The sequence below is a fragment of the Platalea leucorodia genome (assembly GCF_965183815.1).
Source record: "Platalea leucorodia genome assembly, chromosome: 1".
Classification (NCBI taxonomy): Eukaryota; Metazoa; Chordata; class Aves; order Pelecaniformes; family Threskiornithidae; genus Platalea; species Platalea leucorodia.
In genome coordinates, this window is record NC_138823.1 from 168,613,259 (window position 1) to 168,631,883 (window position 18,625).

Consider the following 18,625-nt stretch of genomic DNA (forward strand, 5'->3'; position numbering starts at 1 on the left):
AGAGAGGGATCTCGGAGGACAGCGCCTTTACTGCTCCGCCCCGCGACGTCCCCGGTCCCCGCGACGTCCCCGGTCCCCGCCTGCAGCCTCCCCAGCCCCGCAGTCTCTCCTCCGGGCCGGAGAGCTCAGGGATGGCTCCAAAACTCCACGAAGGGCGGCTCTGCTCCCGCCGCGGCTCTGCAGGGCACAGGGAGCCCCCATTGCCCGGCCCCGCAGTCCCCCCCGGGTGACGGAGCACCCCGGGACCCCCCCAGCCCCGTAGGGTACCGCTCCGGCACGGCGCGGGGCTCCGGCAGCCCCCCAGCCCGCAGGCGAGGCCGGGTTCCCCGTGGCTCCTCCGGCATCGCTCTGGCGAGGCCGGGCCAGGATGGCGGTGGCGTTGGGGGGTCTCCTCTCCCGGGACCGGGGGGGTCTTGCAGCTCAGAAGACGTAGGAGTTGGGGTCGGGGCGGCCGCTCAGCGCCCGCTCCGCCTGGGCGATGGTGTCGTCGGCGCGACGGCTCAGCTCCCGGCACTCCTGCAGCACCTCCCCGAACTGCTTGTAGGCCTCCTCCATGATGGAGCTGCGCCGCGGCGGCCGCGGCTCCCAAAAACCCGCCTCCACCCAGGGCTGAGCCGCGCGGGGCGGCTCGGTACCGGCACCGCCGCCGCCGCCGCGCCCCAACGAGCTGTCGAGATCCCGGCAGAGCTGGTAGAGCTCGCTGCCGCGACCGGATACCCGCTCGCCGTCGATGGCTTTGAGGCCGGGGAACATGTCGGCCAAGGCGGCGCGGTAAGCCGGGGCGGCGCAGAGCGGGTTGGCGAGGCGGGCGAGCGGGTCGCGCAGGCGCAGGCTCTCCAGGCGCCGCAGCCCCGTCAGGCAGCGCAGCTGCTGCAGGCTGCCCAGCCGGTTGCCGGCGAGGTTGAGGCTCTGGAGGTTGCGGCAGGAGCCGAGGGGCTCCAGGCTGGCGACGCGGTTGCGGGAGAGGTTGAGGACGGCGAGGGACTGGAGGGCGGCCAGCGGGCCCAGCTGGGCGATGGCGTTGCCGGAGAGGTCCAGCCACTCCAGGTTGGCGCAGTCGCCCAGGCAGCCCAGGTGGGCGATGCCGCGGCCGCGCAGCCGCAGCAGCAGGATGGACTCCAGGGCGAACTCCCCGGTGCTGGCCTTCAGCAGCTGGGGGGTGATCCGCACCCCCGCCGCCTCCTCCTCCTCCTCCTCCTCCGCCGCCGCCGCCGCCGCCGCCGCCCCGCGCCCCTCCATCCCGCCGCGGGCCCGATCCGCGCTGCGGCTGCGGGGGAGGCGGGCGGGGGTCGGGCCCTGCCGGGGGGCAGCGGCGTGGCCCCCCCGGGAACACGGCTGGGGGGGGGGGGGGGCACCGGTGGGGTGTGGGCACGGCTCACCCGGGGGGGCTGGGGGGGGGATATGTGGGGGGGGACACTCGTGGGGGGGTCGGGGGGGGCATGGGGTGGGGGGGACACGCGTGGGGTCACCCATGGGGGTTCCTGGGGTGGGGGGACACCCGTGGGGGGTCCTGGGGGTGCAGGGACACGTGGGGGGGGGACTCTGGTGGGGGGGACACCCGTGGGGGGCCCTGGGGTGGGGGGACACGAGTGGGGGGCCCTGGGGTGGGGGGGACACCCGCGGGGGGGACCCGGGGGTGCGGGGACCCGCGTGGGGCCCAGAGCCCGTGGGGAGCCCCCCGCCCCCCGCCCGCACTCACCGCACGGCGGCTCCCGGCGGCCCCCGCGGCCCCGCCCCCCCCGTTGCCATGGAGACGAGCGGTCGCCCCGCCCCCTCCCCTTCCCCGCACCGGGGCACGGGCACGCGTGGGGCCGCCGCGTGCACGCACGTGGGGGGGCGGGGGGGGGGGCGTCACGGCACCGGCACCCGCGCGCAGGCACGGGCACGCGTGCACACGCACATGCACACATGCACACGCATGCACGTGCGCGTGCAGACGTGCGCGTGCATGCGCAGACATATGCAGACAGGTACAGGCACGTGCACACGCATGCACACATGCACATGCATGCGTATGCACATATGCACGGACACAGGCACGTGCACGCGCACACGTGCACGGACACATGCAGACGTGCATACATGCATAGAGAGATGCACACACATGCACAGGCATGCACGCACACATGCACACAGACATGCACAGGCGCATGCAGACGTGCACACACATGCACAGAGACATGCACACATACGCACAGACACATGCACACGCATGCACAGGCATGCACACATGCACAGAGGCATGCACACACATGCACAGGCATGCACAGAGGCATGCACACGCATGCACAGGCATGCACAGACGCACACGCATGCACAGGCACACACCTGCAAACATGCACAAATACGCATGCAGATGCACGCACACGCACATGCACAGACACACGTGCACGCACACACACACACGTGTGCACCCCGGCCCCGCCGCCCCGGCCCGAAGGAGCCCCCAGGGGCCCGTGGTGGCCCCCTGCCCCAGGGCCTGCGGGGCCGCTGCGGGGCCACCGTCTGCCCCATCTTTCTGCAGGGAACCAGAGGAGGCTCTGGGCCGGGAGGGACCTTTCCAGGCCGCCCAGCGCCACCCCCGCCACGGGTGGGGACATCTGCAACCAGAGCGGGGTGCTCGGAGCCCCGGCCAGCCTGGCCGTGAGCGTGTCCAGGGATGGGGCATCTCCCACCGCTCTGGGCAACCTGGGCCAGTGCCTCACCACCCTCAGCATAAACAATTTCTTCCTTATATCCAGTCTGAATCTCCCCTCCTTTAGTTTAAACCCATTCCCCCGTGTCCTGTCGTGCAGGCCCTGCTAAAAAGCCTGTCCCCCCCTTTCTTGTCGGCCCCCCTTAAGCACGGCAAGGCCGCAGTGAGGTCTCCCCGCAGCCCCCTCCTCCCCAGACTGAGCCCCCCCAGCTCTCAGCCTGCCCTCACAGCAGAGCTGGGCCACCCTCGGAGCATTTCGGTGGCCTCCCCTGGCCCCGCTCCCACAGCTCCGTGTCCTTCCCGTGCTGAGGACCCCCGAGCTGGACGCGGGGCTCCAGGGGGTCTCCCCAGAGGGGGCAGAGGGGCAGAATCCCCTCCCTCGCCCCGCTGCCCACGCTGCGGGGGATGCAGCCCAGGAGACGCTTGGCTTGCTGGGCTGTGAGCACATCGCCGGGGCACGGCCGGCTTCGCACCCGCACCCGCACGGACACGCGTGCGCGGGACAAGGGCACACCTCAACAGATGCGTGCAGATGCACACGCTTACGCATGCATGCACACACACTTACGCATGCACACGCATGGGCGCATGAGGGAGAAGAGCCGACCCCAGCCCACGCCCACACACGCACACTCACACACGCACACACACACTCGCACACCCACACTCGCACACGCACATTCGCACACGCACACTCACACTCACACACGCACACTCGCACACTCACACACGCACACTCACACACGCACACTCACACACTCACACATGCACACTCACACACACGCACACTCACACACGCACACTCACACTCACACACGCACACTCGCACACTCACACACGCACACTCACACTCACACACGCACACTCACACACTCACACACGCACACTCACACACGCACACTCACACTCGCACACGCACACTCGCACACGCACACTCACACACGCACACCCACACTCACACTCGCACACTCACACACCCACACTCACACACCCACACTCACACACGCACACTCGCACACGCACACTCGCACTCACACACGCACACTCACACACGCACACTCACACACGCACACTCGCACACGCACACTCGCACTCACACACGCACACTCACACACGCACACTCACACACGCACACTCACACTCACACTCACACTCACACTCACACACGCACACTCACACTCACACACTCACACTCACACTCGCACACTCACACTCACACACTCTCACACACGCACTCTCACACTCACACACTCACACTCACACTCACACACTCACACACTCACACTCGCACACTCACACACTCACACTCGCACACTCACACACGCACACTCACACACTCACACACGCACACTCACACACGCACACTCACACACTCACACACGCACACTCACACACGCACACCCACACTCACACATGCACACTCACACACGCACACGCACACTCACACTCGCACACTCGCACACTCACACTCACCGAGAGGCCCCGCGCCTGCGACGCCCGGGCCGTGGGGTCCAGCGCCGCCGCTGCCAGGGCAGGGATGGACGGACAGTGGGAGGGGCGGACGGACGGGTGGACAGAGCCAGATGGAGGGAGGGAGGGAGGGACGGGTGGAGGGATGGACGGATGGACAGACAGACGGGTGGACGGACAGATAGAGATGGATGAGGGACGGATGGACAGACGGGTGGATGGAGGGGCGAATGAGAGGATGGACAGATGGACAGACGGACGGAGGGATGGAAAGCTGGACTGATGGATGGGACAGAGGGATGGAGAGATGCGCTGATGGGCAGACGGACAGCCAGACAGCAGGACAAACAGCTGGCATGTGCTCCAGGCCCCACACCTCTCGCCAGCGCGGTGCCGCGCTGGTGGGCCGGGCGCCGGGGGGGAGCTCAGAGCCCGCTGCCGGGAGCGGCCCGGGGAGCGCGGTGAGGGCAGAGCCGGCGCGGGGCGGCTGCGGCGGCCACCGGGCACCCGCAGGCAGCGTGGCTCTGCCTCTGCCGGGGCAACGGCCGTGCCCACAGCCCCGCGGTGACCAGTGTCCCCAGGGACATCACCATGCCTGCAGCCCCGTGGTGACCGGTGTCCCCAGGGACGTCCCCGTGCCATGGCCGTGCCCACAGCCCTGCGGTGACCAGTGTCCCCGGGGACGTCCCCGTGCCATGGCTGTGCCCGCAGCCCCACGGTGACCGGTGTCCCCAGGGACATCACCATGCCCGCAGCCCCGTGGTGACCGGTGTCGCCAGGAACATCACCGTGCCGTGGCCGTGCCCGCAGCCCCGTGGTGACCAGTGTCCCCAGGGACATCACCATGCCCGCAGCCCCGTGGTGACTGGTGTCCCTGGGGACGTCCCCGTGCCATGGCCGTGCCCGCAGCCCCACGGTGACCAGTATCCCCGGGGATGTCCCCAGTCCCCAAAGGCAGACAGGGTGACTCCAAGCCCCTGCCGCAGCGCCGGGCGTGGCCGGACAGCAGAGCCAGCCCTCCCATGTCCCCAGGAGGTGACCGCGTCCCCGCCGAAGCCGTCCTTTCCCTGATGGTTGGCCGAGTGCCACCAAGCCATCACTCTGGGTGCACACCATCACGACGGGAAGGCAGAGGTGACCCCGACCCCCGGCTGGGACCCCTGCTGCCTTCACCTGCCTGCACCCACCTGGCACTGGAGCCTCCTGCTCTGCCTGCCACCGGCTGCCAGCCTCGGCACGCCTGCAAGGCTCTCGCCGCGTCCCCGCTGCCTCTCAGCCTTCCCTGATGGTCAGAGCCGCTCCCGGGGGCTGCGGCTGCCGGGGCTCTGCCGCGCTGGGCTCCTTCGTGCCATGGGGCCAGGACCCGCGGCCCCGGCAAGGGGCTCCCACTGGCCGCCAGCGCTGCAGGAGCTGGGCACTGGCACCGGCTGCTTCGGTCCCCGAGCAGCCTCCCGGCACCGGCTCTGGGCCGGTGGCACCGTGGCTCTGCCACCCCACGCCGCTGTTCCTGCCCCCATGGCTCGGCTCCGAGATGCCCTCAGGAAAGTGCGACAAAAGTCAGTTTATTGGCAGTTTTGGTTCGCTCCTACCGCGGCGGTGCCCGCTGGCCCTGGCTGGGTCGGCGCCCCTCTGCCCCACAGCACCCCACACGCAGCCCAGCCGACCGGCACCGCCGCGGGGAGACCGCCCCTCTCCTGGGGACAGGGCTCCCCCGCGCCCCGGCTCCCCCCGTGCCGGCCCAGCGCAGAGCCTGGCGCGGGCCAGCCCTCGCTCGCAGGTTTTTAAGGCCGTTTCAGAGCCAAAGTTTTTCCAGCGGCCACCGGCCATGTCGCCACCGGCACCTGCGGAAGCCGCTCTCCGTGCCACGTCTGCGGTGGGCAGCGGGAGAACGGCGCTGGAGCCGGCCGTTTGGCACAAGGGCACAGGAGGACCCTGCCTGGCCAAGGGGCCGCAGGCAGGGCTGGGGACTGCAGGCAGGAGCCGGCAGCAAGCCCCGAGCGAGGGTCCCCAGCCCGCCAGAGGGTGCCGCGGACACGAGCATCACCGGGAGCCGCCGGGGCCCCCGGCACGTCCCAGTGCTCAGCCCCCGGCACTCAGGGGCAGAGGGTGGCCGGGGCCGGTGCGTTGGGGGCCGGCCAGCTCTGCTGGGGCGCGGCGGCGGCGGCGATGGTGGCAGTGGTGTGGGTGCGCTCGTGGCGCAGTAGATGGGTTTTGCGGCTGAACCTCTTGCCGCACTGGGTGCAGATGTAGGGCCGGTGGCCGGTGTGCACCGCCTGGTGCCGCACCAGGTTGGTCTTGGAGCTGAAGCGCTTCCCGCACTGGGCGCAGGCGTGGGGCCGGGTGCCGGTGTGCACCGCCTGGTGCCGGGCCAGGTGGGACTTTCGGCTGAAGCCGCGGCCGCACTGCTCGCAGGCGAAGGGCCGGGCGCCGGCGTGCGCCTTGGCGTGGGCGATGAGGTTGGGGCGGGAGCTGAAGCAGCGGCCGCACTGGGGGCAGGCGAAGGGGCGCTCGCCGGTGTGCACCCGCAGGTGCCGCAGCAGGTGCTGGTTGTGGGCGAAGCCGCGGGCGCAGTGCGGGCAGGCGAAGGGCCGCTCGCCGGTGTGGGTGCGCTGGTGCGTGGTCAGGTTGGGCTTGTGGCTGAAGGTCTTCTCGCAGTGGGGGCAGGCGTAGGGCTTCAGCCCCATGTGCCCCCGCAGATGCGCCGTCAGGTGCCGCTTGTCGCTGAAGCCGCGGCCGCACTCGGCGCAGGCGAAGGGCCGTCCCTCCCGGTGCAGCCGGCGGTGGGACGCCAGGTTCTTCTTCCAGCTGAAGCTCTTCCCGCACTCGGGGCAGGGGAAGGGCTTTTGCTCGGCGGGGAGCACCCCGTCCCCGTCCCCCGGCGCCGGCTCGGCGTGCAGCTGCTGGTGCCGGAGGAGATGCTGCTTGTGGGCGAAGCGGCGGCCGCAGCGGGCGCAGGGGAAGGGCCGCTCGCCGGTGTGGGTGCGCTGGTGCCGTACCAGGTGGGTTTTCTTGCGGAAGCGGCGGCCGCACTCGGGGCAGGGGAAGGGCCGCTCGCCCGTGTGCGTCTTCTGGTGGGAGCGCAGGTGGATCTTCTGGCGGAAGCGGCGGCCGCACTGGCCGCAGGGGAAGGGCCGCTCGCCCGTGTGCACCCGCAGGTGCCGGGTCAGGTGCGCCTTCTTCCCGAAGCCCTTCCCGCACTGGGCGCAGGCGAAGGGGCGCGGGGGGGCTGGGGTCCCGCAGCCCCCGCAGGGCTGGGGTTCGCCTGCCGGCAGCCGCAAGCCGAGCCGCGCCTGGAAGCAGCGCTCGCAGCTGCCGGCGCCAGTGCCGGCACCGGCCGTGCTCTGGCCCAGTAGTGGCCAGGGCGGCAGGGCAAAGGCAGGCAGCCCACCGTAGCCCAGCTCCTCCGGGCACGGCTGCTCCGGCTTACAGGCGCCGATGCAGTCCGGCGCGCCGGCGGCACAGGGGAAGGCACCGGCCAGGGGCTGCCCTGCCAGCAGGGCTTCGGCGGCGGGGCTGGCCGGCCACTCCTCGTACTCCTCCTCCACCTTCACCTTCCTCACCAGCCAGTCCTCTGCGGGGCACAGACGGCGGGCGCTGGGGATGCGCACGCTCCCCCCGGCACGCGCGGCACCTCTCGGCGCACCCCACGCTAGGGACGAGCGGCACCGGCACCGCCATTGGGGACGGAGCGACCGGCACCGCGTGCCCCCAGCGTGCCCAGCAGCTGGGGGGCTGTGGCCGGAGCTCCGGGTGCGCGGCGTGGCTGTGCCATGCCGGCCGGCGGGTGTGCCGCGTGCCGGTGCGTGCCCTCACCTGAGCAGCCGTGCTCCAGGCCCCCCGGCTCCCCCGCAGCCCCCAGCTCCTCTCCGTCGCCCTCGGGGACGGCCTCCGCCTTGGGGACCACCAGCCGCGCTGGGAAGGCAAAGGGGGCAAAGCCAGGGTCCCCCCCCGGCTCCGGGACGGCCCCTCGCCCTGCGGGGACCCCGGGAGACCCCCGGGGGCAGGGGGACGGGCAGGGGGACGGGCAGGACCACCCTGGCACCCACCTGAGCCGTCGCAGCTGGGCGCCTCCATCTCCTCCGCCAGCGGGATCGGCTCCGGCTTGGCCACGGGGGAACCTGCACGGGAGGGGACCGGGCTGAGCCCCCGCCGCGGCGCCCGGTGCCTCCCCCTGCCCACCCCGGGGCTGCGGGTGGTCCCGGCCCCCGGCACGGCGGGAGCGGAGCCGAGACCCCCGGGAGCGGCGGGCGCGTACCTGAGGCGTCGAAGCTCTCCCTCATGGCGCGGCTCTGGCGCTGTGGGTGGGGGGAAACGGCGAGGGTCCTGGGGGGCTCCACCGGGGAGCCCCCACCCAGCCGGGGCCCGGGGTCCCCAGCAGCAGGCAGGGGGGTGGGCAGGGGTTGGGTGGGGGTCCCCAGCAGCGGGCAGGGGGCGGGCAGGGGTTGGGTGGGGGTCCCCAGCAGCAGGCAGGGGCTGGGCAGGGGTTGGGTGGGGGTCCCCAGCAGCGGGCAGGGGGCGGGTGGGGGGTGGGGGTCGGGGGTCCCAGCAGCAGGCAGGGGTTGGGTGGGGGTCGGGGGTCCCCAGCAGTGGGCAGGGGCTGGGCAGGGGTTGGGTGGGGGTCGGGGGTCCCCAGCAGTGGGCAGGGGCTGGGCAGGGGTTGGGTGGGGGTCGGGGGTCCCCAGCAGCGGGCAGGGGGCGGGCGGGGGTTGGGTGGGGGTCCCCAGCAGCGGGCAGGGGGCGGGCAGGGGCCGGGCAGGGGTTGGGTGGGGGTCGGGGGTCCCCGGCAGGGGGCGGGCAGGGGTTGGGTGGGGGTCCCCAGCAGCGGGCAGGGGGCGGGCAGGGGATGGGTGGGGGTCCCCAGCAGCGGGCAGGGGGCGGGCAGGGGCCGGGCGGGGGTCCCCAGGCAGCCCCGAGCCCCCGGCGAGGAGGGGCGGCCGGTCCCTGCCCCGCGGGCGGCCCCGGGGGTCGCCCACCGCCGGCACCGGTGGGGGGGTGTCCCCCCGCGCCGCTCACAGCCCCCCCAGTGCCTCCCAGTGCCTCCCAGTGCCTCCCAGTGCCCGCCCCGCCCTGCGCTTCCCGGCCCCCCCCCATCCTGTCCCGCCCCCCCGGTTCCCGGTTCCCCCCTCCCTTCCTGCCCCCCCCCGCCTCCCCCTCCCCCCCGTCCCCCCCGGGGTCCCGGTGCCGGTGCCGGTGCCGCCCGTCGCCGTGGCCCCGGGGCGGGGGCCGCCCCCCGCCGCCCCTACCTGCGCCCGCTCCCGCTCCCGCTCCGCCGCCGCCGCCGCCGCCGGGCTCCGCCTCACCCGCGGTGGCCGCCGGTCCCCCCGCCCCCGCCCGCCCCGCTCCCCCCCCGCCCCCGGGATCGGCACCGGCACCGGGAGCGGCAGCGGGACCCTGCGCCTCCCGGCGGCCCCCGGCCCCCCCGCCCCGAGCCGTGACCCCCCCGGGGACCGGGGCCGGTCCTGGCCCCCCCCCCCCCCCCCCCCCCCGCCGCGGGGTCCGCTGAGACGGGGACACGGGCACGGCGTGGGGACCGGGACGGGGGGGACACGGGAGAGGGGGGACACGGGGGGACACGGGGGCACGGGAGAGTGGGGACATGGGGACACGCGGGGGGACACGGGAGAGTGGGGACACAGGGACACGGGACATGGGGGGACACGGGGCGACACGGGGGGACACGGGAGAGTGGGGACACAGGGACACGGGACATGGGGGGACACGGGGCGACACGGGGGGACACGGGAGAGTGGGGACACAGGGACACGGGACACGGGGACACAGGACAGGGAAACGGGGACACAGGGGACACAGGAGAGTGGGGACACAGGGACACGGGACATGGGGGGACACAGGAGAGTGGGGACACGGGGGCATGGGACAGGGAGCCGGGGACACGGGGACACACGGGGGGACACGGGAGAGTGGGGACACGGGGACATGGGGGAACACGCAGTGGGAGAGACATGAGGGGAGAAGGGGGGACACAGGAGAGGGGGGACACAGGGACACGGGACATGGGGGGACATGGAGAGGGAGAGACATGGGGGGACACAGCCGTGGGGATGGGGGCAGGCAGGGGGACACGGGGGGGGACACGGGACAGGGAGATGGGGACATGGGGGGACAGAGGACATGGGGATGGGGACATAGGGGGACACAGCCATGGGGATAGAGGCGGGTGTGGGGACATGAGGGGACACAGCCGTGGGGATGGGGGCACAAGGGGACATGAGGGGGGATATGGGACAGGGATGGGGACATGGCCGTGGGATGGAGGCGGGTGTGGGGACATGGGGGGACACAGCCGTGGGGATGGGGGCACATAAGGGGACACAGGATGGGGACATGGGGTGACACGGCCGCGGGGATGGAGGCGGGGGACACACAGGGAGACATGGGACAGGGAGCTGGGGACACAGGGGGACATGGCGATGCCCTGGGGGGGCTGTGGGGTGGCCCTGGCGCTGCGGGTGGGCGTGGGGGTCCCTTTCCCGGGGGGTGGCGGTGGCCCTGGGTCCCCCCGGCCGTTCCTGGGGGGGACGAGCAGGACCAGGACGTGGGGGTCACGGCACATCCGTGTCGGGGGGGGGGGGGGCACAGCCAGGCCGTATCCTGGTCCGTCTGTGCCGCGGAGGGGCCGGGAGCCCTAATCCCTAATCCCAAGATGTGCCGGATGCAGGATCCGGCTCCGGCTCCCCCCGGTGCAGTCCTGAGGCCTTCGCCCTGGAGACGGGGCGCTGGCGGGGGCCGGCAGCTGGGCCCAATCGCCGGCCCCACAGATGGCCCCCGCCGGCCGGTGCCACCCCATAAAACCCACGGCTGGGGGGGGCGGTGGCAGTGCCGGAGCCAGCCGGGACAGAGCCGGGGTCTGGGTGGCACCGGGTAAGAGGGTACCCCTGTCCCCATGGCACATGCCGGCGTCGCCGTGGCCGGGGGGGTCCCCACGGCACCTCTGGTGCCGTGGGGACCCCCCGGCCACGGTGACGCCCACAGGGTCTGCTCCACCGGTAACGCAGCTCCTCCTCTGCCAAGGTGGCCGGTGCAGCGCGGTGTGGTGCGGCATGGCCGTGGTGCCGCGGGTGCCCGGCTGGGTGCTGGCCTCCTTGCTGCTCTGGGTGGCCACGGCAGAAGCGGCTACCGGGTGAGCGCTCTGTGCCAGGAGAGCAGGATGGGTGCTGGGATGGGTGTCGGTGCCGTGGGTGACAGGGTGCCGTGGCAGGCGGTGGTGCGAGCGGACGGTGCAGGTGACGGCGGAGGAGGAGGTGACGCCGCGGCGCGAGGACGTGGTGCCCTGCGCCAGCCTCTACCACTACAGCCTGGCGGGCTGGCAGATCGACCGGGACCGCATGCGCCAGGCCTACGGCGGGGACCATGGCGAGCCCCACCGCGACACCCAGCCCGGCTCCGGCACCCCACTCTGCTACATCTACAAGTGAGCACCGGGGCGGACGTGCAGCGCACGGCACGGGGGTGACACCGGGGCGGTGAGGCATGAAGGGGCCACCCATCCCCGCACCGCGCATCCCCGGCACCCCCTGACACCGGGGCTCCCCACGCCCCGCAGGCCCCCGGAGATGCGGCCGGTGGTGTGGAACCGCACGGTGCGTGCCTGCTGCCAGGGCTGGAGCGGGCCCCACTGCACCGAAGGTAGGGACGGGCATCGAGGCACGGTGGCACCGCCGTGCCATTCCCGCTACCCCGCACCCAGCCTTTGAGGCGCCCGGTGCTCACTGGCGGAGACGAGGCGCATCCCTGTGCCGCAGGCGAAGGCTCGCTGGGGCGCTGCTACGGCACGTGGCAGTGCCAGGACGCCGCCGGCAGCCGCAACCTCTCCGCCATGAGCCTGGCCGAGTGCTGCCGGCACCCCTGGGGGCACAGCTGGAGGAACGGCTCCGCCGCGCCCTGCCTCGCCTGCACCCGCCTGCCCCTCGCTGGTGGGTCTGGGGGCCCGGGGGGGACGTGGGGGGTCCCATGGGGGCGTTTGCTGAGCGGCATCACCTCCCCGCCGCAGGAGTGGCGTCCCCGCGGCCGTCGCCTGCCATGTCCCTGCGGCACCGGGGGCCCTCGGCCGACTGCCTCGCCTGGGCGGGATCCCGCTACCGCACCTTCGATGGGACGCACTTCCACTTCTCCGGCGAGTGCACCTACAGCCTGGCCGCCGCCGCCGATGGCACCTGGGCCGTCTCCATCGCTGCCGGCAATCCCCGGGTACCGTCCGCCACCGCGGTGGGGTGTTCGTGGGTGGGAGGAGCCTGGCCGGGGTCTTTGCTCCCGCCATGGGCAGTGGCTCTGGGGGCAGCGGGGGCCATCGCTCTGTCCCCACGGCACGTCACAGCTTCGTGGTGTGGCTGTGGTGCTCCCGGGCATCCATGGCTGCCAGCACCTGGGGAGGTCCTGGCGGCCCCGGCACACTGCAGGCTGCCAGCCCCAGCCCTGGCTGATGCCGCGCCGCCGCAGGCACTGCACATGACCTTTGGGATGGACACGGTGGCGGCCCGGGGCCGAAACATCTCCGTGAATGGCGTGGCGGTGCCAGAGGGACAGCCATACCTGCACAACGGTGAGGGTGGCAGGATGCTCTGTACCCCACTGCCACCGATCCCAGGGTCCTGCGTCCCCATCCCGTCCCCATCCCATCCCCATCCCTGTGCCATGCTGAGCCGCCCGGTGCGGTGCCGGCAGGGATCAGCGTCACGTGGCTGGGCGACTGGGTGGCCGTGGCGAGCGGGCTGGGCGTGCGGGTGACCTCGGACGGGCGCCAGGCGGTCACTGTGATGGTCAGCACCGAGCTGCGGGGCGGCACGCGGGGGCTCTGCGGCCCCTACAACGATGACCCTGCTGGTAAGCGTCACCTCGCCGGCGATGCCACCGCCATCCCCACGCTGGGGGAGACGCGATGCGGGGGCAGCCTTGCCGAGGCCGTGTGCCGGGGCCATGTGCCTCATCCCCCCGCCTGCCCCGGCCCTCCCTGTGCCCCCAGATGACCTCCTGCAGCCGGGGGGGGACGTGGCCCCCTTTGCTGCCAGCTTTGGCAACTCCTGGAAGATCCCAGACACCAGCTCGGAGGTACCAGGGCAAAGCCGGGCACTGGCGGGGCTGGGGCTGCCGACCCCCGTGTCCAGCTGGGGGTCCCTAGGGGGTCACCCCGGCTCTGAGGTCCCCCCCCGGGCTCAGCCCGCCTGCAGGGACGCGGCGGAGCTCGGCCCCGGCTGCGCGGCAGGCGACGCGGTGCAGCGGGCGGCCGAGGCCGTCTGCGGGAAGCTGCTGGCCGAGCCCTTCCACCAGTGCCACGGCGAGGTGAGCTGGCACCCGGGGGTCCGGGGGGTGCCGGGGGTGCCGGTACTGCCGCCCTCACCCACCACCCCTCTGCCAGGTCGACCCCGGTGGCTTTTACGCGGCGTGCCTGGAGGTGCTGTGCCGGGAGGGGGACGCCGGGCCCTCGCCACCTCCCGCCGTCTGCGACACCTTCGCCGCCTACGTGCGGGACTGCGCCCGCCGCCAAACCTACATCAAATGGCGCCGGCCGGGCTTCTGCGGTAGGGACCCGGGGGGGGTCCACCACCGAGCCCCTCGCTGCTGCCCCCGCCGCGCTGAGCACCCCGGTGGCTTGTGCACGCACCCCTCAGTCACGTCACCCCAAAGGTTTCTGCTTGCACCCCTCAGCTGCGTGCACCCCTCGATTGCGTGCACCCCGATTTCTTGTGTGTGCACCCATTGGTCATGTGCACCCCAATTGCTTGTGCGTGCACCCCTCAGTCCTGTGCACCCCAAAGGCTCGCGTGTGCACCCCTCAGTTGCATGCACCCCTCAATTGCATGCACCGCAATTTCTTGTGCATGCACCGTCAGTCACGCGCACCCCAAAGGTTTCTGCCTGCACCCCTCAGTTGCATGCACCCCAAAGGCTCGTGCGTGCACCCATCTGCCCTGTGCACCCCAAAGGTTCCTGCTTGCACCCCTTGGTCGCATGCCCCCGAATTACCTGTGCGTGCACCCGTCGGTCCTGTGCACCCCAATGGTTTCTACTTGCACCCCTCAACTGCGTGCACACCAAAGATTTCTGCTTGCACTCCTCAGTCGTGTGCACCCCAAAGGCTTGCACGTGCATCCCTCGGTCCTGTGCACCCCAAAGGTTTCTGCTTGCACCCCTTGCTCCCGTGCACCCCAAAGGCTCGTGCATGCACCCCTCAGTCCTGTGCACCCCAAAGGTTCCTGATTGCACCCCTCGGTTGCGTGCACCCCAAAGGCTCGTGCGTGCACCCCTCAGTCATGCATGGTGGTGCTGTGCCTGCTGGTGCTGTGCCCACTGGTGCAGAGCCCGCCGGTGCTGAGCGCGGCGTCTGTCCCGGCAGAGCGGCGGTGCGGTGCGGGGAAGCGGTTCTCGGACTGCGTCTCCTCCTGCCCCGCCAGCTGCGCGGCCGTGGGCAGCGCCGAGGAGGGGCCGTGCCACGAGGACTGCGCCGGCGGCTGCGAGTGTGCGCCGGGGCTCTACCAGGACGGGGGGCTCTGCGTCCCCCCGAGCGCCTGCCCCTGCCACCACCGCCGCCAGCGCTACGCCCCGGGCCAGAGCATCCGCCAGCGCTGCAACCACTGGTGAGCAATGCTGGGGCGCTGGGGCCAGATCCTGCACCGCCGGGCTGGGGTCCCCGCACCCGCCGGGGAACAAACCCTACGGATGGGCACGACGCCCATGGCACCCCAGTTTTTGGCATGGCAGGAGGCCCGGTGGCCATGGCGTGTCCCTCCGGCGAGCCCGGCGTCCCCTCCTGTGCCCGCAGCACGTGCCAGGGCGGGCGTTGGCTCTGCAGCCAGGACCGGTGCCCGGGGGAGTGCGTGGTGCTGGGGGGCCGCCACTACATCACCTTCGACCGCCGGCGCTTCTCCTTCCTGGGCGCCTGCGCCTACACCCTGGTGCAGGTGAGGTTGGCCGCCGCGGTGGCTGGGATGGTGGCCACGGTGGTGGCCGGGGCGGTGGGGACATGCCCCGGGGGGGTCTCTGCCACGGGGGAGGCCGGTGCGGGGGCTCAGCGGGGTCTCTGCCCCCCAGGACTTCGTGGAGGGGCAGCTGCTGATCACGGCTAAGCACGAGCCTTGCGATGGCCCCCAGCCCCTCGGCTGCCTCCGGTCCCTCTCCGTCAGCACCCGCCGCAACTCCGTCCGCCTCCGCGGCACAGGTGACCCGCGGGGACCATCCCCGCACCCCGCTGGGGTGCTGGTGGGTGCCAGCCCCGTGGCTGCGCCCTGATGTCCCCCCGCTCTCCCGGCGCAGGCGAGGTGACGGTGGACGGGCGGGAGGTGACGCTGCCCTTCGCTGGTGCCGAGCTGAGCGTCCGCCGGGTGTCCTCCTCCTTCCTGCTGCTCCAGACCTTCGGGGCCCACGTCCTCTGGGGGCTGGAGACCCCCACCGCCTACATCACCCTCCAGCCTGCCTTCGCCAACAAGGTGAGCCTCCGTCTCCGGCTGCGCCGCGCCGCGGTGGTGGTGCCCGGTGGCAGAGCCAGGCTGGGATCCGTCGGGATGCACCCTGGCGCCGGGGGTCCCGTGGGGCCCGTCCTGAGCCGTGTCCCGGTGCGGCAGGTGCGGGGTCTCTGCGGCACCTACAACTGGAACCAGCAGGACGAGTTCACCACGCCGGCAGGTGATGTGGAGACCGGCGTCACCGCCTTTGCCAACAAGTACCGGGTGTCCAGCGACTGCCCCGCGCTCGCCCCCTTCCCCCTCGATCCCTGCGGTGCCTTTGCCGGGAGGCGGGAGCTCGCCGAGGCCGCCTGCGCCGTCCTGCACGGCCCTGCCTTCCAGGTACCGAATGGCCCCCGCCCCGGCTGGGCCGCGGCATGCCCGGTGCCCGGTGCCGATTGCCGCGGCCCGACGTGCCCCTCCCGCCCCCAGCCCTGCCACCAGGTCGTGGAGCCGGAGCCCTTCCTCCAGCTCTGCCTGCAGGATGCCTGCGCCTGCCGGGGCGGGCAGCGCTGCCTGTGCCCCGTGCTGGCTGCCTACGCCCGGCAGTGCGGGCAGGAGGGAGCGGAGCTCTCCTGGAGGAACCAGAGCTTCTGCGGTGCGGGGCAGGGGCGGGAGGGATGGGATGGGATGGGATGGGGAAGGGACGGGATGGGATGGGGTGGGATGGGATGGGGATGAGATGGGGTGGGATGAGATGGGGTGGGATGGGATGGGATGGGAGGGGATGGGATGGGGGGGGATGGGATGAAGTGGGATGAGGATGGGGAAGGGATGGGATGGGGATGAGGTGGGATGGAATGGGGATGGAGATGGGATGGAGATGGGATGGGGTGGGATGGGATGGGACGGGATGCGATAAGGATGGGATGGGGTGGGATGAGATGGGATGGGATGAGATGGGATGGGATGAAGTCGGATGGGATGGGATGGGGTGGGATGGGATGAGGTGGGATGAGGATGGGGAAGGGATGGGATGGGGGTGAGGTGGGATGGAATGGGGATGGAGATGGGACGGGGTGGGATGGAGTGTGATGGGATGAGGTGGGACAGGGATGGGGATGAGATGGGGTGGGATGGGGTGGGATGAGGATGAGGATGGGGTGGATGTCATGGGATGGATGGAATGATACGGGATGGATGGAATGATACAGGATGGATGGAATGAGGTGGATGGAGTAGGATGGGACATGATGGATGGGGTGGGGCAGGACAGGATGGGATGAGGCAGGATGGGATGTGATGGGATGGATGGGATGGGACAAGAGGGTATGGGATAGGATGGATGGAATGGGATGGGATGAGATGGGATGGATGGGACAGGACAGGATGGGATAGGGCAGGATGCGATGGGATGCGACGGGATGGGACAGAATGGGGAGGACGGGATAGATCCGATGGGTTGGGATGGGTTAGGGATGCTGCCGCACCTGCCAGGGGCCAGCGGGGAGGGCCGGGTGCTGGGGTGCAGGCAGCGGGGCAGGGCAGGGCAGGGCAGGGATGCCACTGTCGGTGACGTCCCCGTGTCCGTCCCCGCAGGCGTGCCGTGCGGTGGGGGGCAGCTGTACCTAGAGTGCGGCCGTCCCTGCGGCCGGACCTGCGCCGACCTGCACCAGGACGGGGCCGGCTCCTGCCCTGACCTGGATGGGCTCTGCGTCCCCGGCTGCAACTGCCCCGCCGGGCTGGTGCTGGCTGAGGGCGGGCAGTGCGTCCCGCCGGGCTCCTGCCCCTGCCGCCACGGCACCGGGCTCTACCCTCCTGGCAGCCAGATCCGCCGGGGCTGCAACGCCTGGTGCGTGGCCCAGCCAGTGCTCGGGGGGTGGCAGGGCCGGGGCAGGGGACGCGGGGGGCAGCAGGAGCCAGGCAGGACAAGGGACACCGATCCAGTGCTGCGGGACGTGGCGATGGCGGGAGATGTCTGATGAAATCCCCCTATGGCCCGTTTGGGACGGCACCGCGGGATAGGCGGCTTTCATTGAACGTCCCTGCCGCGGGGCGCCGGTGCCACCGACGAAGAGCCCGGCCCCACTGGTGCCGCTGGGGGGGGGACCCAGCCCCAGGGCGGTGGCGTGGACCCCGGAGAGCCCAGGGGACCCCTCCTGGGGAGGGGACTTTGTGTGGGATGGGATGGGATGGGATGGGGATGGGGATGGGATGGGATGGGATGGGATGGGATGAGATGGGATGGGATGGGATGGGGATGGGGATGGGATGGGGATGGGGATGGGGATGGGGATGGGATGGGATGGGATGGGATGGGGATGGGGATGGGATGGGGTGGAGTGGGGATGGGGATGGGGATGGGGATGGGATGGGATGGGATGGGATGGGATGGGGATGGGGATGGGATGGGGTGGGATGGGATGGGATGGGGATGGGGATGGGATGGGGTGGAGTGGGGATGGGGATGGGGATGGGGATGGGATGGGATGGGATGGGATGGGATGGGATGGGGATGGGGATGGGATGGGGTGGAGTGGGGATGGGGATGGGATGGGGATGGGATGGGATGTGATGGGATGAGATGGGGATTGGGATGGAATGGGGATGGGATGGGATGTGATGGGATGAGATGGGGATTGGGATGGAATGGGGACTGGAATGGGATGGGGATGGGATGGGCAATGGGCATGCGGGGATCCTGGCGTGGGGCCGGCTGGGCGGGGGGCTCCCTGGCCGGGGTTGCCGGGGGGCTGCCCTCACCGTTCCTGTCCCCGCAGCATCTGCACCGGTGGGTCCTGGCGCTGCACCGAAGCCCCCTGCCCCGCGGTCGCCCTCTGCCCTGGGGGGCTGGTTCATGCCCCGGGGTCCTGCCTGCGCCGCTGCGACAGTGCCGAGCCCAACGGCACCTGCGCCGGCATCGCCGATGGCTGCGTCTGCCCCCCCGGCACCCTCTTCCTGGTGGGTGACCCCCTCCTGGGGGGGCCCCAGGGGGCAGAGGAAACTGGGGGCCAGGGGAGCCAGAGCCGGGGGGACCAGGGGGCTGGGGGTCCAGGGGACTTAG

At 71.8% G+C, this 18,625-nt stretch overlaps 3 protein-coding genes across 3 annotated transcripts in view; 1 reads left to right on the forward strand and 2 right to left on the reverse strand.

Moving 5' to 3' along the window:
* Positions 1-159: 159 nt before the first annotated feature.
* LRRC61 (leucine rich repeat containing 61) lies at positions 160-1,249 on the reverse strand. The gene has a single exon (XM_082311557.1). It carries the CDS (start codon positions 1,237-1,239, stop codon positions 421-423), a length of 819 nt encoding a protein of 272 aa, XP_082167683.1. The 5' UTR covers positions 1,240-1,249; the 3' UTR covers positions 160-420.
* A 4,599-nt stretch (positions 1,250-5,848) lies between these two features.
* ZNF467 (zinc finger protein 467) lies at positions 5,849-8,445 on the reverse strand (the record flags this gene model as incomplete). The annotated part of the gene is made up of 4 exons (XM_082329868.1): positions 5,849-7,652; positions 7,979-8,077; positions 8,212-8,283; positions 8,421-8,445. 4 exons carry the CDS (start codon positions 8,443-8,445, stop codon positions 6,259-6,261), a joined length of 1,590 nt encoding a protein of 529 aa, XP_082185994.1. The 3' UTR covers positions 5,849-6,258.
* A 2,781-nt stretch (positions 8,446-11,226) lies between these two features.
* The window catches only part of LOC309598867 (SCO-spondin-like), a gene marked incomplete at both ends in the record, with an annotated part of 34,161 nt that continues 26,762 nt past the window's right edge, over positions 11,227-18,625 (forward strand). Inside the window, 18 exon segments of the mRNA XM_082329880.1 lie at positions 11,227-11,306; positions 11,385-11,597; positions 11,730-11,812; positions 11,929-12,206; positions 12,209-12,373; positions 12,623-12,725; positions 12,848-13,006; positions 13,146-13,231; positions 13,340-13,462; positions 13,539-13,701; positions 14,517-14,757; positions 14,943-15,081; positions 15,212-15,338; positions 15,434-15,606; positions 15,742-15,963; positions 16,054-16,219; positions 17,161-17,413; positions 18,342-18,522. Coding sequence (XP_082186006.1) covers positions 11,227-11,306; positions 11,385-11,597; positions 11,730-11,812; positions 11,929-12,206; positions 12,209-12,373; positions 12,623-12,725; positions 12,848-13,006; positions 13,146-13,231; positions 13,340-13,462; positions 13,539-13,701; positions 14,517-14,757; positions 14,943-15,081; positions 15,212-15,338; positions 15,434-15,606; positions 15,742-15,963; positions 16,054-16,219; positions 17,161-17,413; positions 18,342-18,522 — 2,955 coding nt within the window.